At 32.1% G+C, this 21,322-nt stretch overlaps 1 protein-coding gene across 3 annotated transcripts; it reads left to right on the forward strand.

Moving 5' to 3' along the window:
- Positions 1-1,431: 1,431 nt before the first annotated feature.
- Positions 1,432-15,073, forward strand: LOC143562558 (protein LURP-one-related 8-like). Of its 3 annotated transcripts, XM_077050324.1 has the most exons (3): positions 1,432-1,721; positions 2,211-2,325; positions 14,754-15,073. In XM_077050324.1, exons 1-3 carry the CDS (start codon positions 1,476-1,478, stop codon positions 15,020-15,022), a joined length of 630 nt encoding a protein of 209 aa, XP_076906439.1. In that variant the 5' UTR covers positions 1,432-1,475; the 3' UTR covers positions 15,023-15,073. The 3 variants fall into 3 exon arrangements, with proteins under 3 accessions (XP_076906439.1, XP_076906441.1, XP_076906438.1); XM_077050326.1 differs by lacking the exon at positions 14,754-15,073 and having other exon boundaries at positions 2,211-2,618; XM_077050323.1 differs by lacking the exons at positions 1,432-1,721; positions 2,211-2,325 and adding an exon at positions 13,153-13,584 and having other exon boundaries at positions 14,648-15,073.
- The last annotated feature ends 6,249 nt before the right edge of the window (positions 15,074-21,322 follow it).

A 21,322-nucleotide genomic window follows, 5' to 3' on the forward strand; every position in this document is an offset into this window, starting at 1 on the left:
TTGTTTGAAAAATGAAAATTAGTAAATTACACAAATTGGATGGAGCTTTTAAATCGGAAACTTTTGTCATTCCCTCTTTTTGCTAGGATGGTAAGAGGTTAGGTACAAAATAAAAGGTTAGGGTTTAATCCTTTTAAAGAGTAAAAATTAATTGTTAAAAAATTGTAAATCTATCTTACTACGCACGTGAAGATGAATCATACGAAATTAAAGACAAAGTAAGTGAAGTTTTAAATTTGATTTAGAAAATATTGCATATTATAAAATTTCTCACTTTAGTAATTTCCTCTGAACAAAAATTATATTATATTGATGAGAATATGAGAATAAAGGGAGTTCACGAGATACTTCTATACCGATTCATTTTTAACACTAAAAACGATTGAAATTTGTTGTGTCATATGTCCAAAGTCCAAACCACATATGCTTTTAAATTGGTCCCATTAATAAAGAAATTGCAAGTTTATTCTTGGGTGTATGTAGACTTTGTGATTATTTAATTGGTATTTTAAAATTTTTAACATGATAAAATCAAGCAAAATACAATAACCATTTGAAATGTTGATAGTTCATTTTAAAATATCGTTACATGTAATAAAAATGATTAGGTAAAAGTGAACACTTATAAATTAATAAACATACCAGTAAAAATCACATGGAGACTGTGGGATCAATGCATATTTTTCATTGATTTTCTTTTCTTCTTTCATTTCTTATTTGATGAAAGATATAGAACCAAGGGATTCAAGGGGTTCGCTGATCACTCTCAGTGTATTAAAATTCGTTACATTTTTTCTATAAAATTTATTTTTTTTTAACCGTAAATTTTGTGTATTTGTTTTGGTGTATGACATAAACTTGTTCACCAATTTATATAGTTTTTCTAAGATGTTGTTAATTTAAAAAAAAAGTTAAAATGTATTTTTCAAGGAAATAAAAATGCACTTCTTTAAAACTAAAGGGTAGGCTATGATCAATTAATTTAAACCTAGACTTAGAGCGTTACTATTCCTTTTTAAATTCTTATATCTATAATTACATTAAAAAATCTTTATATTTTGTTCTTTTGTTTAATTAGACAATATTTTCTCATAAAAAGACATTTCTAGTCCGTCCCCTCCTCTACCTACTACTCAAAACCATATCCTAAAATTTAAAAAATTCTATCATAAAAAAAATTAAATAATGAATTAAGAATACTCTAAAACTTAAACAACACTTAATAGACACGCATTTGGAGTTTGACCCTATCCCCTACAAGTCCTCATAAGGGCATAAACAAATCAATAGCAACGTTTTCAATCTTAATCTCCTGCCGGGGTACTTTGGTAATTTTCACCCATGTTACATGACACTACAAATATACCCTTCACACCACTTGCTACACTCAAAGCTCAAAGCCATTCATCAAAAACAAAATCTCATCTCTCTTTCTTACAATTAAATTACACAATCCACCCCTGAACTTTAACAATATGACAAAAGTATACCCTAAAGCTGCTAGCCCCCCTCAACAGCAAACCTCCACGGCTGGTCGGAATATTAACCCCGTCGTCCTCACTGTTTGGAAGAAATCACTTCTATTCAATTGCGATGGATTTACGGTCTACGACTCCAACGGCAATCTCGTCTTTCGAGTCGATAATTACGCAGCCGGCAACAAGTCGGAGGTTGTTCTCATGGACGCCACTGGCCACTCTCTCCTCACCGTCCGCCGCAAGGTATGTATAGTTAATATATAAATAGAGATGGGATCAGTACTGTACCGGTACCAAACTATATTTCATTTAAAACAATTAAATACTACACCGAAAACAAACGTACCTATTTTTTTTTTTTTGGTACCGGTATCAATTAAATACGAAAACTAAAGGGTACCGGTACCGAAAACTATAAAGTAACAATAATGGTACCAGCTGTGTTGTACTGGATAAAAAATTTAGTTGAATATAATTTTATCATTTGAAATCCTATACCAGTATTGGATAAAAAATGCGACATACCTAAATATATGCATTTAGTTGAGTATAATTTTATCATTTGAAGCAATTATAAAAATCTTTTTTTTTATTTTAGTTTTATGAGAGAGTTAAAAAACAGTTTTTCAAAAGAATTAAATTGTTAATTGGCTTTTTGAAAAAACGAATAAACGTTTTTCAAACTCAATCTCAAACATGACGTTGATTGAGTAATTTCTTTGAATTCAACAGAGAGCAAGCATTACGGACAACTGGCTAGTGTACGATGGAGAAACGACTGTGGATCCTCGTTTCTCGGCGGCGAAACACGTGAATTTTATGAAAGCAAAGTCCATAGCTCACGTGAGTACTACAGGATCACCGAAGAAAAAGAGCCTGACGTATGACATTGAAGGCTCATATGCGCAGAGGTGCTGCGTGGTGTACGATGACAAGCGGCTGTGCGTGGCCGAGATCAAGCGGAAGGAAGCCGTGGGAGGTGTGGCGTTTGGCGGAGATGTTTTCAGTCTGGTTGTGCAACCGGAGATTGATTCCACGGTTGCAATGGGTCTCGTGGTTGTTCTAGATCAGATGTTTGGTGGTTCTTCCAGAAGGTTCCACACGTGAATTACTTCCGAAGTGAAGACAAATTGACATTTGGATCAAAATACTTACACTTTGAGCTTGGGCTATAGGAAAAATAAAGATAGATGGATTAGGTGGCCCAACATCGAATTTAGTATGAGTGAGTTTGTAGATTGTGTACGTTGTTCTTCCGTAAGGAGATCCTTAAATGTTAGAAATGCCATAGTGACTTTTGTTTTGGTATATTATCGATCAATTAAAGGCTCAACTAGTTGTTGTAACTCGCGTGTTGCTATGGATCAAAAAAGCCGTAGTCTAGATGGATGGAGTTTATAGCAATAGCATGATGAAAAGGATTAGTTCTGCAAAAGAAGTGCAATCATATATGTCCTGTGAAGTTTATAATTTAGGTACAGAAAATGTGGCTTCATAACATAGTAACATACCCTTCCCATGTTAACACCCAAAAGCTTGTCATCACCCTACCTATTTGGCTATTTACATTACATATCTAGGGTTGTTTTTAGGGGTAAGCAAATGACACTAGTACCCAATCGTGTACTTTCAATATCAATTTGTTACTAACTTTTTGTTACTTTATTTTTTTAGGTTACGAGATCGGTACGGTACTATAATTTTACTGATTTTTTTTCCTTTGGTACTTGGTATCGTATCGAACATTTTCAAGAACTAATTTCACTATTTTATGAAGTGTATGTTAAATAATATTATATTTTATAATAAACAAACAGTTTTTTTGTTGCATATTAACTCAAAGAAAGAAAAATAAAAGAATGTACTAACTATAGTTATATGTCTAGGCCATTATGGCCTAACGTTACACTAGCACAATGATGTTGTAACCTTGGGGGGGGGGCATGACATTTATAGGAATCCTGGATATTTTGTCGAATAAGGATACTTGTCGGAAAAGTGCTAGTGGTGGGTCATCTTTTGATATGTGAAATAATAGGAATAGTGGGAGTCGGGAAGGAGTTCGTCTAGAGCTCAGATTAATGCGAGGTGTTAAACTTGCAACGAGATGGGGCAAGTTAAGACTCAGTTGCTCGGGATTTAAAAATGAAAAGTAAACTTAGGAAGTAAAAGCTACTAAGAATAATGAAAACTACGAAAAATAGCTTCACGGTTTCGTTGCTATAAAGCATACCTACGTATCCGCATTTTAATAAAGGTATGTCCCACACCCAAGTTCCATAGCCCGCTATCCCGATCATGATTTTCCTACCCACAGAGGGAAAGACTCTTCCCTTTTGTGGGCGAGGAGGGATTCGAACCCCCGGCACTGTGGTTCGTAGCCACGTGCTCTAATCCTCTGAGCTACAGGCCCCACTGGGAGAGAAGGGATGCCATAATTGGGGCGTTGAAGATGTCAAAGCGTCTTTATCTCTACTTTATTTCTATAAGAACGGCGCGTTACGAGGTGTGAAGTGGGAGAGAAGGGATACCATAATTGGGGTTTTGAATAAGACGACCTTTTTATTTTTTATTTTTTTCCATGTTGAAAAAGTATGAAGTTGTAAAGTATGAAGAACGGGAGATGTGAAGTTTTTTATCATCTTGGCGTCGAGATATTTTTCTGCATGACCTCCCCTACTGTATCGTCACCGCATTAGAGTTTAACCACCAAGTGCGGGATGGGTTGGTGTGGTTCCTCTACGCCTAGGACACAAGAATATCAAACCATGAACGAAGAAAGGTATGAGATAAAATAATCATTGCGAGGCCCCAATTCTTGTGTTTCTAAAACAACAAGATTGCCATTTTTATTTCTTAAAATATGTATGTTAGTTATAAATTTGATAAACATGCAACATATTTCTTTCACCATAAATGTGAAACAAAATTTTCTTTGTGGTATTCCACACGATATGAAATGTTAGTTATTGTATGTTGAAGATGAAAAAAAAAATATGTTGAAAATCCACTTTACGAAATTAAAGATAAACCGGATGAAGTTTTAAGTTCTTAGTCAAAGTATTATCTACATAATATTTCACTTTAGTAACATTCTCTAAAATAATGTTATGTATGGTAAGTCAAGATCCTATTTTAGTTGTTTGTTTTAAGAAATTATGTATAGCGTTACAACCGTTTACTCAAGTATAAGTGTGTAACACATTTGGTTTGTAAAGTAGACAGACGTTTACTTTATAAAAAGTGGATTTCACTTTAGCATGTGAAAGATACGTGTAATGTATGTTAAAAGTTATATTGAAACAAAAATGTCAACTAACAACACATTTGATGTGGCGGAATAAGCAAAAGCAAATGTGTGGAGCAAGCCATAGTAAGTTTCAAGAGATGTTTTGTTAAGACTTTCACTTGAGCTAGACGTACGAATCTAACATGCATCATATTCATATTCCTTTTAATTTGGTCCCAAATATTAGTATTCTTTTGGTATTTCGTTTATTAATATAACCGAAATACAACGATTAATTTAGCAATTCATATGTTATTTTGAAATATTGTTAGATGGTATCTTAACTTTATTATTCGAATTGGTTGTGTTCGAATCTGAAATATTAATATGTCATATATAGAAACTAATAATAAAAAGTTTAATTAGTTATATTGACGTTGTTACAAAATTAAATTATTTAAAATTTTATAAACTTTTAGAAGTGTAACTTAATATCTGGCATGTCAAGACGTTTTTAAAATAGTTTATAAATAATATGTTAGCTGGTGTTTATAATTATTATTATTATTATTTTTTTTTTGAAAGATGAATTTCATTAAAAACCAGCCACATCATACACAAAACAACTAACTAGTAGGCTCCTCTAGAGAGGTCAGATGAGCAACCGCCAAACAAAACGAGATTATATTTAAGCGAACTTACACCAGCTCTTCCAATCTCCCACGTGTTTATTTGATCTATCTTTTAGCCATGAAAAGTTCAACGTTTTAACATTGCCCATTATGTCTTCGATCTTAACGTGTTTACCTTAACGAAGCTTTTCATTTCTAACTTTTCAAGCTCTCCAACAAACGCTAATAATTAATTTGTGCAAAATATCCTTTTCTTTCTTTCCCAAAGAAACTGAGGAACGGAGCTCCATCATATCACCAAACGAAAAGGCAAAAAATTTAGGGATTCCACACCACCTACTTATTGCCATCCCGTAACTATCTTTACCATAAATATGAGAGATGATTTATTTAAAATTACTTGTTAATAATCATACATATAGTTTAGAATAATGAGTTATAACCTACAACGTTTTGTGTTTTTATAAGTTTAGAATGGATAATTGGCACCCCAAATAAGTCAATTTTTAAACACATAATAGTATTTAATCACAACCCATCCTATTTAATCAAAGTAATTACAACTCCATGTTTAATCAAAGCAATTACAACCATTCAAGTTAATTTGGTTGCATGGTCATGTTATATTCATCTCGGTGAATAAAACCCGTTCTTATATCTTATAGAATGATATATATCTTATATTCTTAGTTAGACTCAAGTAACAATGATCAATTAAAAGTAACTGTTATAGAATAATCATTGTTGTATAGGGATATCTAAATCAAACCAACTCTAAACAATAATATTGTATACATAATTTTTCAATATATAGTAAATGTATTTAAACTAGACGGGTGCCCGCGCGATGCTGCGGGAAACCAAAATCCTAGTAATCATGTAACAATTACGGATGTTTGAACATTCGTTTGAAATCTTGAAAACGTTTAAACCAATCGCCACTTTTGATTAGCTGGTTTCTGAATGTTCAAACCATAGAAAACAGTTCGGTTTACGGTTTATACCAAAAATAGACCATATAAAACCGGACCGGACTGTAAACTTATTATTGTAACTCAATGCGTGAAACCAAACCATTAGTAACGATTTAGTTTAAATTTTCGACGCTTTAGTTTTCGTTTTTAATGAAAAAAAATCAAACCAACGGTTTAGCTCACTATTTAACTTAGAAACCGTTAAAACTGAATTGTGAACGCCTATATGTAACATGTTAATTTTTTTAATTGAAAAAAACTATAGCAATACCATACCCAAATTAAAGACAATAAAATGCTTTTTTTTATGGTGTAATTTTTTTAAAAATGTATTAACGTATGAAAAAGTTATAGCCGTTGGAAAATTGTTGGTGGGAAGTTAGTTACAATTAAAATAAAAAAGAATATATTGGTAAAGATGAAGGTTCAAAGTTGTAATAATATTTTAAATTTACAAAGGTTGAGTAAAGATGAGGGGGCAATGTTGTAACTTTTTTCGTGTATATTTTTTAATGGATAAGTTTGTCCCTATCTTACATGCTATAGAAGGTGTACCTTAAGCTTTACAAGTTGTGAATTACTTAAAATGTAAGTGTCTTAATTTGCTCATGTTTCATGCATCTATCTATTCTAATAAAAGACTACAACTTTTGCCACTTGTCAAGCTCATAGCCCTTCTCACATTTTTATAACAAATTTCCATATATGGTCCGTATCTTTTAAGTTATTTCAATATATGAATTCAAGTTTATGTTTATTAAATGTAAATACTAACTTGTAAGGCCTCGAACCCGGTAGCCTTACTTTAGCGTCGGATTTACTCATAAACACAGTTCTTGCAATCAGAGTTAATTAAAACTTTCGCGGAAACGTTTACTTGAAGCATTCGTTACAAAACATTCAATCTCTTCTTTGATACCATAAAACAAATCATTATATTTAAAACATCTTTCTTCCATCTTCAGATGCCAGCCGTTCAATCCATGCCATGTGCCATCCTCATGCTAGTTCTTTGGTCTGATCACCTGCGTGCATACTAAAAGTCAGTTACGCTGAGTGAGTTCTAGTTAATCAAGCAACTTATCATACAACCACTACATGCATCGTATACGTATCCGAAGACACGTAGTCCACTATCTAACCTGCTCACCTTACCACTTAGCCTCTTATTTACACCTACCACCTTGCCACTTTAATAACGTATAACGTTATGCCACTTTGCCACTTTAATAACGTATAACGTTGTGCCACTTTGCCACTTTAATGGCGTAGTCACGTATAGGCTTACCCTACCACGTACTATCGTCATGCCACTAACACTCTTACTAGACTCTTGCCACTTCTAACACGCTCTACCTCTACTTGTCTACAACACGCTTCATATCATTTACATAATAAGCAAGTCACATCATAGCATTCATACACACTAATAACCACTTGGCAATCACTATCCTTGGCGATGCGTGCAATATCCGAAGATCGTTCACGCACCGGCAAGTATTATATATTAGCTACCTCGTATAACATCTATAGCATACACTTACCACTTAAGGTAAGTGTATTCACACTTCACATCGAGTATGCACACAGCCCCGAAAACATAACAAGGAAATGGGGCTAGAAACTCACCTGAACTTGGTTACTTCTTCGGCTACTGATTATTCCTTCTCGAGCTGTGCGCGTCTAACTGTTTAATAATTGAATATCAAATACTACTCTAGCCATCCTCATTACTACTTAATTAGTCTTACGTGTCTAAGCCGATTTTACTTCATTGAATCATTACCCGGTTAGTTAATCGTTACTCGTTAATCCTTTAAGGGCATCTTTCATAAATTATCAAAGTCCAAGGGCTACTATGTAATTATCTCATTCCTTTCTAAGTACAAGGACCATTCTGTCATTATGTTAAACTTCTAGTTCGACTTTGGTCTTAACGAATTAGACCTTCTAATTCGTTATCTTTGTTAACGAATGGTCTTAAAGAATCAAGGGTAATTCGTTACCCTTTTCCTTAACGAATCGGATAAAGAATCACCCTCTGGTTCTCTAAGTTCCCTTAGCGAATCAGCTAAAGAATCACCCTCTAGTTCTCTAAGTTTCCTTAGCGAACTAGCTAAAGAATCACCCTCTAGTTCTCTAAGTTTTCTTAGCGAACTAGCTAACGAATCACCCTCTAGTTCTCTAAGTTTCCTTAGCGAACTAGCTAACGAATCACCCTCTAGTTCTCTAAGTTTCCTTAGCGAACTAGCTAACGAAACACCCTCTAGTTCTCTAAGTTTCCTTAGCGAACTAGCTAACGAATCACCCTCTAGTTTTCTAAGTTTCCTTAGCGAACTAGCTAACGAATCACCCTCTAGTTCTCTAAGTTTCCTTAGCGAACTAGGGTTAGGTCAGAGAACATTCCCTGACACCTTTATCTTTTCCGGCGCCGTCATCGCCGGAAAACCGCATTTTGGCCGGAAAAACGAGACCTCACTCGTTCTTCCACCGTTTTCATCGTTTTTCGTCCCGTTTGATCCAGATTTGAGCTAGGGTGATCCCTAAACTCATCTTAGGTCCGGTTTATACCCGATTCCACCCGGATCTTGTGATTTAAACGGTTTAACGGTGTCGGCTCGTCGTTACGCGACTATAACTAACGTTTTAGGCCCGTACAATATTAAACTATCATTACCTCGGGTCGGAAATCGATTATCCTTCTTCTTCCTCTTGATTTCGGCTAGAGAGAGAGAGAGAGTAGGATGAGAGAGAGCTAAGTGTGTGTTTTGGTGGTGTATGGAATATGTGTGAAATGAATGGAAAATGGGGATTAAGGTTTATATAATTATGGATCATGGGCTTAAGCCCACGGTCTCTTCCTTCCTTCCCAAGTCCATAACCCATATCCATTACCCAACACTAGCCCGACCCATACTAGCTTCTACTCTATTAATTATTTCCCGACTAACCCGAGTAAACTTTCCCTCTATTATTAAATAATATAATTAATATTATTTTGGAAATTTCAGGATGTTACATAACTGATTCATTCATTAGCATTAATGGTGAAATAAGAAAATATCAAAATTGAAGTTGTAGACCTGTTAGAATAAAATTTGAAAATCATAAGTAATTGCAAATTTAAAAAAAAATAGAGGTGCATTATTGACGAAGAATTTGGATTTGTATGGTATACAACAAATTGTTTTTAAGCAGAGATTCACACAGCCGTGCATAATTTCTCATATAAGATTGGTTTCAAATTTGAATTTAAAATTTTCTCATATGCAGTTGAACTCACGAAATGTGTATTTTCTTAATTTTCTACGAACATTTTGTATAAATATTACAAACATGGAGAATACCTATCATATATATATATAGAAAAAGGTTCAAATAAAAATAAAGAGTTTCCTAAGAATGGTAAAAGCCAATAGAATTTTGACATGTGGCATTACAACCTATGGCAAAAGAACAATTTTAGGAAACTATGTCGATTATAGTGGTGAAAGAGTATTTCTAGGAAACAATGACGGTTTTTTGTAATTTTAAATCTCAACCATTGATTAACATGATCCAATGGTTAAGATTTATTCGTAGTCTTCCTAGGAAACTACTTCTTTTTAGAATAACCCTTCCTTATATATATATATATAACTTAGTGTTTAGCATTAAATCATTGAAGTTGAATAGTATAATTATAATCTATATGTATAACGATTAATTCTATGAATTATCTATCATCTATTTATATGACTTTTTTGTGTAGTATAAAGGGTTTTAGGAATAAGAAGATCAATATTTAGTTTTTAATATTTTCTTCCATAACTCAGATCAAAATGTTTTAGAAACATATGTTTTATGACTTGATTTATACTTTTTCTATACATTCAAATATATTTAATTAATATGCCTGTATAAGATAACTTACTTAATTAAAAGCATTTGATATTTTAAACCAAAAAATTTGTTTCAATCCCATTCCATTATTTTCGTTTTCAAAAAATCATTTAGGATATTGAAACCTAGAATATAGTTTTCATCAATTATTTACATAATTCCTGTATTATATTAACTTATTAATTTTATATTTATACAAATACAACGAATTGAGGTTATGTTAGTGTTACATGTTGGTTAGTACATAATTAAATTGTTTATTATGGTTTATATTCAAAATAATAAAAAATAAACAATCGATTCATTATATGTGGAATGAGAACAATCGACTAGGACTAAATCCTGATAACCTCAGCGACTAAGGCTTAGCTTTTAATACCTAAAAATATATATTATTTAAAAACTAAAAGTTTATTTTTGTTGACCCGAAACCAAGAATTACTTTGGTTCAGGTTCGGGTTAGTATTTTCTTGGGTTCGAGTTTCTCGGGTCGGGTTAGTTTGGGTTCGGGTACAGTTTTCTTGGGTTGGGTTTCAGGTTACGGGTAAAAGTGGCAGTCATACTCCCAACTATTATATATAAAAATCACTACATTCACTTTATGCAACTTTAAATCTTCTAAAAATCTTCTAACTCGGAATAATCACTATTATTTGAACATGGTTATAAGGTTAGTATGTATTTGTCATTTTTCTAGCAATTACATTCATATGTAATGAACAAATTATTTTGTTATAGTTTAATTTTCGGTTTTTATGTTGCTTGATTATATAATTTTTAATTGTAAAATATAAAATCAATTAAAAATTTGACAAAAAATTTATCGTGATCAATCAATTTCAAATTCTAAAGATTACCAAAGATGATTATAACATCAAAGTGTAGGTATATAATTTCTGGGATAATCATGTTTTTTTTGGATAAACATGAATAGATGTTCTCAAATGACATCATATTAATTGATTAAAATCTATGATATTTTATGTGTATGAATATTTTTTTAATTATTTCATGGATGTGACGTATTATCATTTATCTAGAGTTGGTATGTATTTGGAGAACCTTTTTTGTCGCACGGACAGCTATACATGGCTATATCAAGAGTTATAAGCAGACATATATGTTACCTAATTAAGAGTTACAAATAGACATGGACTAAAGATTTTGATTTTTGATAAACAATGTATACCTATTAATTATAAAATCACAAATGTAGTGTAAAAGGAAGTTTTTACTTTTTGTAACATATTTGTGTAATCTTAATTATCTAATTTCTGTAATTTTAATGTTAATTGTAATTGTATTAACAATATATGATCAATTTGTTAAATGTATTTCACTTAATGGTTAAAGTTTAATTTTTTCATCTATTACCCGTGTAATACACGTGGCTCAAACTAGTTATATATAGTATAGATAAAAAGAATATTGATGGAAGAGTGTCAACTTAAAAGAGAACAAATACGGAGTAGAATAAATAAAAGAAAGTACAATAGTCAACAGATACTATCATGCTATCATCGATTCATTTTTATCTAACGATTGAAATTTACATATATACAAACATAAACTCTTTGTGCATAAAAACTTGTATGTTGGGTATAAGAGTTTTTTTATTTTTATTTTAATTATAATTTAAATTTTCAGTTTCACTTTTAATCCTACACTTTTTAGCTTTAACTTTGTCATAAAACATTTTTCATTTGTTTTTAACCCCAAGTACTAACACTTTTCCACATTCAAATTTGGTTCCTAATAATTTTTTCTTTTACAAATTTTGTGTTAAACATTTCGGTTTGAATTTTGCGAGTTAACACACTGCAACGCACGTGTGTGGTTCAACGGTTTTCGTGTATTTTCACGTTCAACGTTTCGATCATATGGTGACTTAGTTATTTTTTCTATGTTTTAGTCTAACTTTTACGTGTTATGACACCACTATAGGTGTTCCTGGTTGTACGATTTTTATGTCTACTTTCCGTTTGGCTTGACAATCCCGTCACAACGCACGGGTCCAATGCAACATTTCGACATTACATATTTCAATGTTTGACGCCCCCATTGTAACGCGGAGGCCTGATACTTGTTTGTTTTAAGAGTCAAGTACCAACAATTCAAACCTCACACACATAATATGCTTTTAAATTGGTCCCAACAAAGTAATGTTATTTTTGTGTTTGTTCTATTCCTAATTTTATATTTAAAAAATATAATAAATCAAGCAAATGTATTCGAGATATAATTTTTGCATATAATCAAGCAAACACAATGATAAGATTTCCTTAACCACGGGAAACATGATTTGAGTGACCTTGATACCGGTTGGGGGTTGTAAGTTGTAACATTCCACATTTGATTTGTATCAACCACTTGCATATGATTTACTCTTATGAACCTACAATTTTGGTTTACACTTGTGACAGTTTAGACAAACCTCATACTGTTTGTAACTTTGTATGCATGTTTTATAAAAGTTTTAAGTAATGTCTAGCATCAATCTAAAACACATATCTTGCACTTTAATTGTTTTTAAAAGAAAAGATTCCTGGAAACGAGTTTGTCAAAAGAAAGTTCAGATTGACCAATTGTAACGACAGATGTTTACGGTCCTTTTAAGCCGGTTTTGATGGAATTACTATTCTAAACCCGTAACTATTTTTTTGGAAAATAAAAGGGCTGGCATGTAGATGGGTCTGTCGGACTCACCAAACAGTTTGGCTTTTTAATTTGTAACACGAACTAATTAGTAATTACTCGTAACCCGGCCGAATCATTCGATTTAGCTGGTGTCACACGGTTGGAATCGATTCAATGAATTTTTTAGATGCGTAACAGAAATTCTACTTTCTTGTCAACCAAAAAGAGAAACAGGGGAATAATATATATGGGTCCAACGAATAACACAATTAACACCATCTTTCCCATTTTTTGCTCGTAATAAATCATTAAAACAACGTTTTTTACTCTGTCTCCATCTCAGGGTATTTTCGTAATTTCCAGCATGTAAAAAATGAGAGTATAAATACCCCTCTACACCACTTTCCACTCTCAAATCAAATCTCAATTTTCTCGTTTTCAAGTTTTTGACACAACTAGTTTTACACAAGCCACCCTTGAACTCGTGAAAGATGACAAAAGTACACCCTAAAGCTTTCACTTCTTCCGACCAACAACGGTTCTTAGATGAGACCTCAACCGCAGGCCGGAACCTTAACCCCGTCGTCCTCACAGTTTGGAAGAAATCACTTCTGTTCAGCTGCCATGGATTTACGGTCTATGATTCCAACGGCAATCTCGTCTTTCGAGTCGATAATTACGCTGGCAGCAACAAGTCGGAGGTTGTTCTCATGGACGCCTCCGGACGCTCTCTCCTCACCCTCCGCCGCAAGGTATGTGTAAACAATATATATATAGGGGTGGGATCTAGAGAGAACTCCTCTTATAAAGAGAACTAGAGAACTACTAAAAAATTATTTTTAACTATTTTTAAAAAAATATTTTGTGATTTTTTTTACTTTCCTAGATGATATTGATACAAAAAAAAAACTTGTCGGTGTAGTAATGTAGTGCATATGTGCACTAATGCCTATTTCATATATACAATAGTGCTTTATTGCATATAATACAACACAATTGCATTATCCAATACACACTATATATGCAAATACGACACTAATAATTGTATGCAAAACACATTATCGTATATATGTAATACAACAGTAATGCACATATGCACTATATCGATTTTTTTTAATTTTTGTATATAATATAACATTATTGCAAATATACAATACAAACAACTGTATATATGTTATTCAACACTATTTCAAATACCAAAATACACACTATTGCACATATGCATTATAAAAAAAGTCGGTGTATTGCATATATACATTACTCGTTAATTTTTTTATTTATTTTTTCATTTTTATATATTTTTGTGGTGAAGAATAACAACATATAAGAAGGATGAAAGAAAAAAAATTTTAAAAATATTTTTTTAATTAAATTATTAGTTTTCTAGTTCTCTCTATAAAATGAAGTTCTCTCATGATCCCCTCTCTCTCTCTCTCTCTCTCTCTCTCTATATATATATATATATATATATATATATATATATATATATATATATATATATATATATATACATTTTAATTAGATTCAAACTATGGATTTGATTATTTTAATTTGTTAATAATATATATTAGTAAAGGTAGCATAGTCATTTTGTTAATATATATATAGTGTTATTTATATAGGAGGCTTGTATTGTTTTCTAAACCAATATATATATTTACGGGGGAAAGTTAACGTACAAATGAAATTAACGTGTTAACTATGAGAATCAAGTATAGTAATTATATATACAAATAGGGTAATTATGTAATATGAGTAATAATTATTTATTGATCAGTTTTAACTGAATTTCGTTCGTTGATTTAACAATAACAGAAAGCACGCATAACCGACAGTTGGCTGGCGTACGACGGAGAAACTACTGTGAATCATCGTTTCTCGGTGACGAAACACATGAATTTTATGAACGCAAAGTCAATAGCTCATGTGAGTACTACAGCTGGATCACCAAAGAAAAAGAAGAGTGTGGCGTACGAGATCGAAGGCTCATACGCGCAGAGGTGCTGCATGGTGTACGATGACAAGCGGCGGTGCGTTGCCGAGATCAAGCGGAAGGAAGCCGTGGGAGGTGTTGCGTTCGGAGGAGATGTTTTCCGCCTCGTTGTACAGCCGGAGATCGGTTCCACGGTTGCGATGGGACTCGTGGTTGTTCTAGATCAGATGTTTGGTGGTTCTTCAACAAGGTTTTAGAAATTGGGTTCGAATGAGTTGATAGATTGTTTAAGTTTACTATTGTAGTTACTCATAATTTCATATACTTAAAAGTTGATTTTATTCATTACTAGGTTACTTACCCGTGTCTTACACGGTTTAAACAACTTAAATTTTGTAAGTGATAACTTTTAATAAATAAAGTTGAGTAATACATTAAGTACGAAGTTAAACTATAACTAATATTCACAAACTTAAAAATAAAACATAAATCTCTAAATACTTCTTTTGATACAACATTAGATAATGCACTAAAAATACAGTAGCAACTAAAGTAAAATAGTATTATGAGAACATAAACGGTACAGTCGAAACAATAGGAACCAACCATCAATAGAAGAAAACATTCGATTAGTTGAAGAATGTACATTAAAGGAGAATCGATAATGTTTTGGTCGACAAAATATGGATATAAAGAAAGATATTACGGTTATAGATGAAAAGAAGGTGGGTCGGGTTCAATTAAAGATCCACGTGTTTTAACAATAAACCCGTTGATTAATGAAAATGTTCAGTTTTATAAATAAATCTAACGTTTTTTGAAAATATAAAATACGTTTTGTAAAAGGAATTATAGAAATCATTCAACAAAATATATATAAAAAGAACTTTAAAAGTATTATAATTAATGTACATTTAATAGGAGAGAGATGCGAGAAGAAAAAATAAGAATACATAAGAGAATGACATGTGACATGAAAAGCTTTTATTTATTATATAGTATAGATTGTTTTTGTTTTTTTGTTTTTATTTGCTTTGATTCTTTTGAGTGATTGCCTACTTTCCCTTATGTTAATATGATTGAAAACATTCAAAGTGATTCTTTTGAATGATTGCCTAATCTTTCCATTACTTTGTTACCATGTTTAGCGTGATATCTTATCTTAATCTAAGATATATAATAATCAGGGCTACCTTCGAGAACGGTTAAAAGTTTTTAGTTCGAAGACGAAAATATTTTTGGGCCTTAAATAAAGAGGTGTATCTTGTTGGATTTAAATAATCAAATTTTTAAATGAGTTTATTTAAGTATGATTTGGTTGTGTAATTTTTTTTTACAAAAATAGGATTGGAATTTTTCTAAGTGATGTTAGAACCCACAACATTTCATTGAAAACTCATACCTCTTTTCCACTAAAACATGCCAAACTAGTGGTTGTGTAATTAAGTTTTAACATTATATATACATATTGTTCTTCATAATATTATATATATTAAAAAAATTCGGGTCTATCGGGGTGTTAGGTCGGGGCATCGACCACCCGACCCTCCCTTAGAGTCGGCCATGATAATAGAGTCAAACCTTTAAAAGCTCTCTAGTTGCTTCCTACATTCTCTCAAGCCACCAAATTATTTTATTTGTAAATGAAGACTTCTCAAACATTTGACCCGAATTCATGGGTATAGGCCTCACCAAACCAGATAATTAACCTTTAAACGAGTTGTAACGTCTCATTATACTAATATGAAAATCATATAAAATAGAGATATATTAAAAATTAATATCCACTTTTTTTTAAAAAAAAATATTATTTATAAAAACAACTTTATAGTAAAAAAATAATAATAAGAGGGTCATGGGTCTCATCAAACCCAAATAGCTTTTAAACAGGTTATGGTATCTAATTTTTTTGTGAATCCTACCTCAAGTATTTTATTAACTCCCTTATAATAAATAAAATTAAAATAAAAATATATAAATATTAGAAACGAAAAATGAAAACAACCACCGTAATACGGTGGATAAACCTAATTATAAATATGCTAGTTTTTATCCCCCGTATTACGGGGATTGTTTTATATTGTTTGTTCTAATATTTTTTATTTTTTGAATTTATATTTTTTTTTATTGTATGAAAGTTAATAATATACTTATGGGTTGATGATAAATTGTTTCACAAATAAATGTGTTGTTATAACTCGGTTTAAAAGCTATATGGTTTTGATGAAACCCAAGACTTGTTTATTTTTTTTACTATAAAATTGGTTTTTTAATTATAAATAATATTTATGAAAGTTAATAATATACTTATGGTTTGATGAGACCCAAGACCCGTTTATTTTTTTTTACTATCAAATTGGTTTTTTAATTTAAATAATATATATATATCTTTTTTAAAATAAATAAGATATTAATTTTTATTATATCCTATTTTATAGGATTTTTACATCAATAATTTGGTGAGAATAATTTTTAATTTAATGAAATGTTATAACCCGTTTAAGGAATATCTGGGTTTGGTAAGACCAATACCAATGAATTCGGGTCAAATGCATGAGAAGCCTGCATTTAAAAATCAAGCAAATCTGGTGACTCCAAAAGAAGAGGGAGCGACCACATCGCGACACGTAGGATTTTTATGTCTTCGTTTATATATATATATATTATAGATTTGTGCTACAGGTTTTCTTACGAGCTTGAGATTTATATGGAAAACCCATTAGCTATCGAGCCTTGTGTATTTTATAATTTTACTTCTTTTGAAATTCTATTATTATTTTTACGGTGCACAATCAAGCTTGAGTCAAACTCGGGCTCAGTTAAGGTTTATTTTCTCAAAACATATAAAAATAATTAAAAGACATATAATTTTAATAAATAATAATTGAGCCGAGCCAAACTTAAAATAAAACAATTTACGAGTCAAACTTTAGCTTTAGAAAAAGTGCTCGAAGTGAGTCGACCTTGAGCTTGAGCTCTTGTAAGTCACAACGAGCCAAACCTGAGCTCGACTCAGTTTGTTTACACCCCTAGTTGAAATCAATTGCGAATATTGGAGCTAAATGTTATAGGTGTAGTATGTCAGACCAATCAGGTTTTCAAAGAGGCCTGCTAGCAAGACACCATCCACAAACAAACACTCCTATAACAAGCTTAAATCATTTTGTCAAATCAATGAAGTCATACAAATCATATATAAACCACTTTAGTTGTATAGCTTGCAAACGAATCGTATGAGAAATGAACTCAAATATGAAGGATTAATCTTGAATTAGTACTATAGTTAAGGGTTTTGTTTTGTTAAGTTTTATATTAATATTTGTTTAGTATGGTAAAAATATTATGGATTGTTCTAGAATAAGTTATCTTGTTTTTCAAGTTAGGTTTGTCTTGAAGAACAAGTTTAATAAGTCTATAAATAGGGTCTAGATCTCCATGTACATTTGATAAGTTCGTGAAGTTCATTTGTTATGTTCGTTTGATTATATGAAAAGAGTCGAGGATTGTTACCCCAATATCTCATGTTCGTTTGCTTGATAAGTTCGTTTGATATAATTGTTTGATCCGTCTGGGCCAACAAAATAGTCAAATGTTTACTTAGTCAATGAATTTCAAAATCATATACAAGTTATATTCCTAGCTATACAAATCGTATGATCTGAACAAATCAATCAGCCACGTTTGCCTATGTCGTACCATATACGTGTCGTATGACAAGTTATATCTTTACGGTCGTTATAACACAACCTTACTTTATTAATAGTGAAAATTGCAAACTATTTATAACAACAACCATACCCGTTAAAATCTTATGCATAGCAAAACTTTTGGTATGGTCTAAAGACAAATGAGGTGTATGTAAACCATACCTCTATCATAAGGAATAGAGAAACCCTCTACCCCAAACTCGATTTCCGTCAAGCTAATCATTATGTGTCATAATATCTTTCGTGCCTACGAGTTTATTGGTTCTAATTTGTTTTTTAAGATCGCGATTGAAGGAAAATTAATAGGACTTTTAAGAGATCAACTAATCCACATAATCTATTAGAACAAGACAAGATTAGCTATTGATACAAGAAATCAAGTAGAGTACTTGTTCTTTTGAGTATGTTAGAACCACTTTCATATTAACGTACTGATCGGGTACAAATCGTATAGATTAAATCTACAAACATATTTGTGATTGGATTGGATTTTTTAACTTTAATTTTTGTACTTTTTGCTTTGAAAACATCATTTAGTTTTTTTTTTGAAAGGCCAAATTTTATAAAAGAACAAATAGGACCTCATGCAAGTAGCAAGAAGCCTAAAGTACAACGAACGAACCTAGAAACCCAACTAAACAAACCTAAACTTATAAAGGAAAATTTTCAAAATTAAATACGCACCAAGATTTCCAATAAACGCTCGCTCTTGTGCTCTTGAGATTCCAAATTCCACCTGTTTTCCTTTCCTCCCATGCACCTCCGATATTATAAGATAACATATTCATAGTTTACCTGTAAACTCGTGTTCCTCAATAATCATCTTGCGGATTATATCTTCTTGCCCCATAAGCCGACAACCTAAAATTTCCCCGACTTCAATCGTTTTCAAGACCTCCCTTTCGATCTCTTCCTTGGATTTCCTTTTATTAATCATAGACTGTTCTTGCAAGCTGTCCGTTTCGCTGCCATCATTAAAATCAAGTCTTGAAATAAGACGTGTTGATGAGATCGATTTGTTAACCCAAAATTCATCTTTGAGTTTCAACGAAATCGGGTGAGCTTTCCTTTTACTATTCAGCTCTTTAGTTTGCTTCTTTTTTCTTGTTGTGTTCGAAACCGATTCGCAGGATACCTCCTTGTTTAGATCAGGTACAACCTCTTCTCTACCCACATGTTCAATTAATTCCATTAAATTAAATGGGTCACTATCAACTCCCGGTTCCGGATCAACCATAATTTGAGCCTTTGGAGTTAGAGGGAGTAGCCCATTTGAATAAAATAAAGTACTCAAGGCCCAATCATCCCCTAGCAAATCCTCTTGTAACCCGTTTGTGTTTGGAGGCCCACCTTTATGTGGTGGAGGTGTACGAAGTGGATCCTCCTCTAAACCCCACACACGATCTTCCACATCAACCCTAAGATGGGTCCCATCCAACTTTGGTGGTGGGGTAACCAACTCATTAGTATCATTTAAATATTTTTGGGGTTCCTTCAAGCCATTGACCTTAACAATCTCTGCCCCATTCTCTTGAAAAGTCCCATCTTCCTGACTTGACATATCCCCTTTTTCGTCAGTCGTAGCTACCAATTTTTCAGACTTTCCAAGAGTCGAGACCTGTGACACTCCCATCCTTTCATTGACCACAAGATTTACCGGCGAAGCCGACTCCGGTGATAACAACCCGACAAAGTTTGGAAGCCACGATTTTATTTCCTCCACCACCCAAACCGGATGAATCTTCCCATTCCACTTACCCGAAATCTCTTCTTCAATCCTGTTCCCGGACTTGGTGAGAACGAAACAATCACCTGCCGAATTATCCGAACTATGTTGCATGTTATCATATTTAAGAAACATGTTATCAAAAAATACGAAGACAATCACCTGCCGAAAACATCATTTAGTTATTCATTTACTATTTAAATTTTTGTATCTTATTTATTTTAATAATCTTATTTTGTTAACTCCACAAATACAGACTAAAATATAGTTAAACTTCGTATTTTGTTTTATACAGTATGTATTAAACAGTTCTCGATGTTATTTAGTTTTTAAAAACAACTAGTTTGATGTTTGGTTCATTTATAAAAACGTTAGACCCACGTTTTAAAAACTATGTATAACAAATTATGAAAAAGCATAACGATTTCACTTATATATATAAAGTGTATATCTACATGTTTATGAAGGTATATGTTTTAAAATAATAAGATTGTCATTTTTGTTTCTTAAAATGTGCATGATTTATGATAGTTATAATAATAAATATGATAACATGCAACATATTTCTTGCAGCATAAATGTGAAAAAAAAAATCCTTATGGGAATATTCATTATTGATAGCTATTGTGTCCGTTTTCATTACGTTTAGAATAGCATAGCTCGTAAATGTTTAGTTTATAATATGAATATGAATATGAATATTTTCTTCTACATGAAGAATGTTAAATACAAAAAAAGTTTTCATATTACATTTAAAACCCCAAAAATCAAGAAACAAAAGTAAAGTATATACCCGTTTTCATTAAGTATTGATAGCACAACATGCATACTCGCTTTAAACTTTGCTTCTCTCATTGCTAAAAATTCGACAACAATGTGAATCATGGTTTTTATTCGGATTAAAAGCGTACACCATCTAAATTATTTCTTATTTATCATACCACCTCTTTAACTGAAATTCTCCTGTCTTATCAGACAAAGAAGAAAACAGTGAGTGACTTAAGGGGAATAATATGGGTGCGACGAGTATCAGGAGAATGACCACACGTTTCACAATTAATACATCTCCCCGGCCCATTTTCTCATTTATCATTAAAACAACGTGTCACTAGCTGGGGTAGTTT

The sequence above is a fragment of the Bidens hawaiensis genome, unplaced genomic scaffold (assembly GCF_021521415.1).
Source record: "Bidens hawaiensis isolate Kalapana, Puna unplaced genomic scaffold, B.hawaiensis_p1.1 tig00021032_1, whole genome shotgun sequence".
In the NCBI taxonomy this organism is placed as follows: domain Eukaryota; kingdom Viridiplantae; phylum Streptophyta; class Magnoliopsida; order Asterales; family Asteraceae; genus Bidens; species Bidens hawaiensis.

What these genes read in the sequence shown, in the direction of transcription:
- LOC143562558 (XM_077050323.1), top strand. Translation starts at nt 13,324, where the DNA reads ATGACAAAAGTACACCCTAAAGCTTTCACTTCTTCCGACCAACAACGG. An exon ending in TCCTCACCCTCCGCCGCAAG is followed by an intron (nt 13,585 to 14,647) that starts GTATGTGTAAAC and finishes TAACAATAACAG; the next exon opens with AAAGCACGCATAACCGACAG.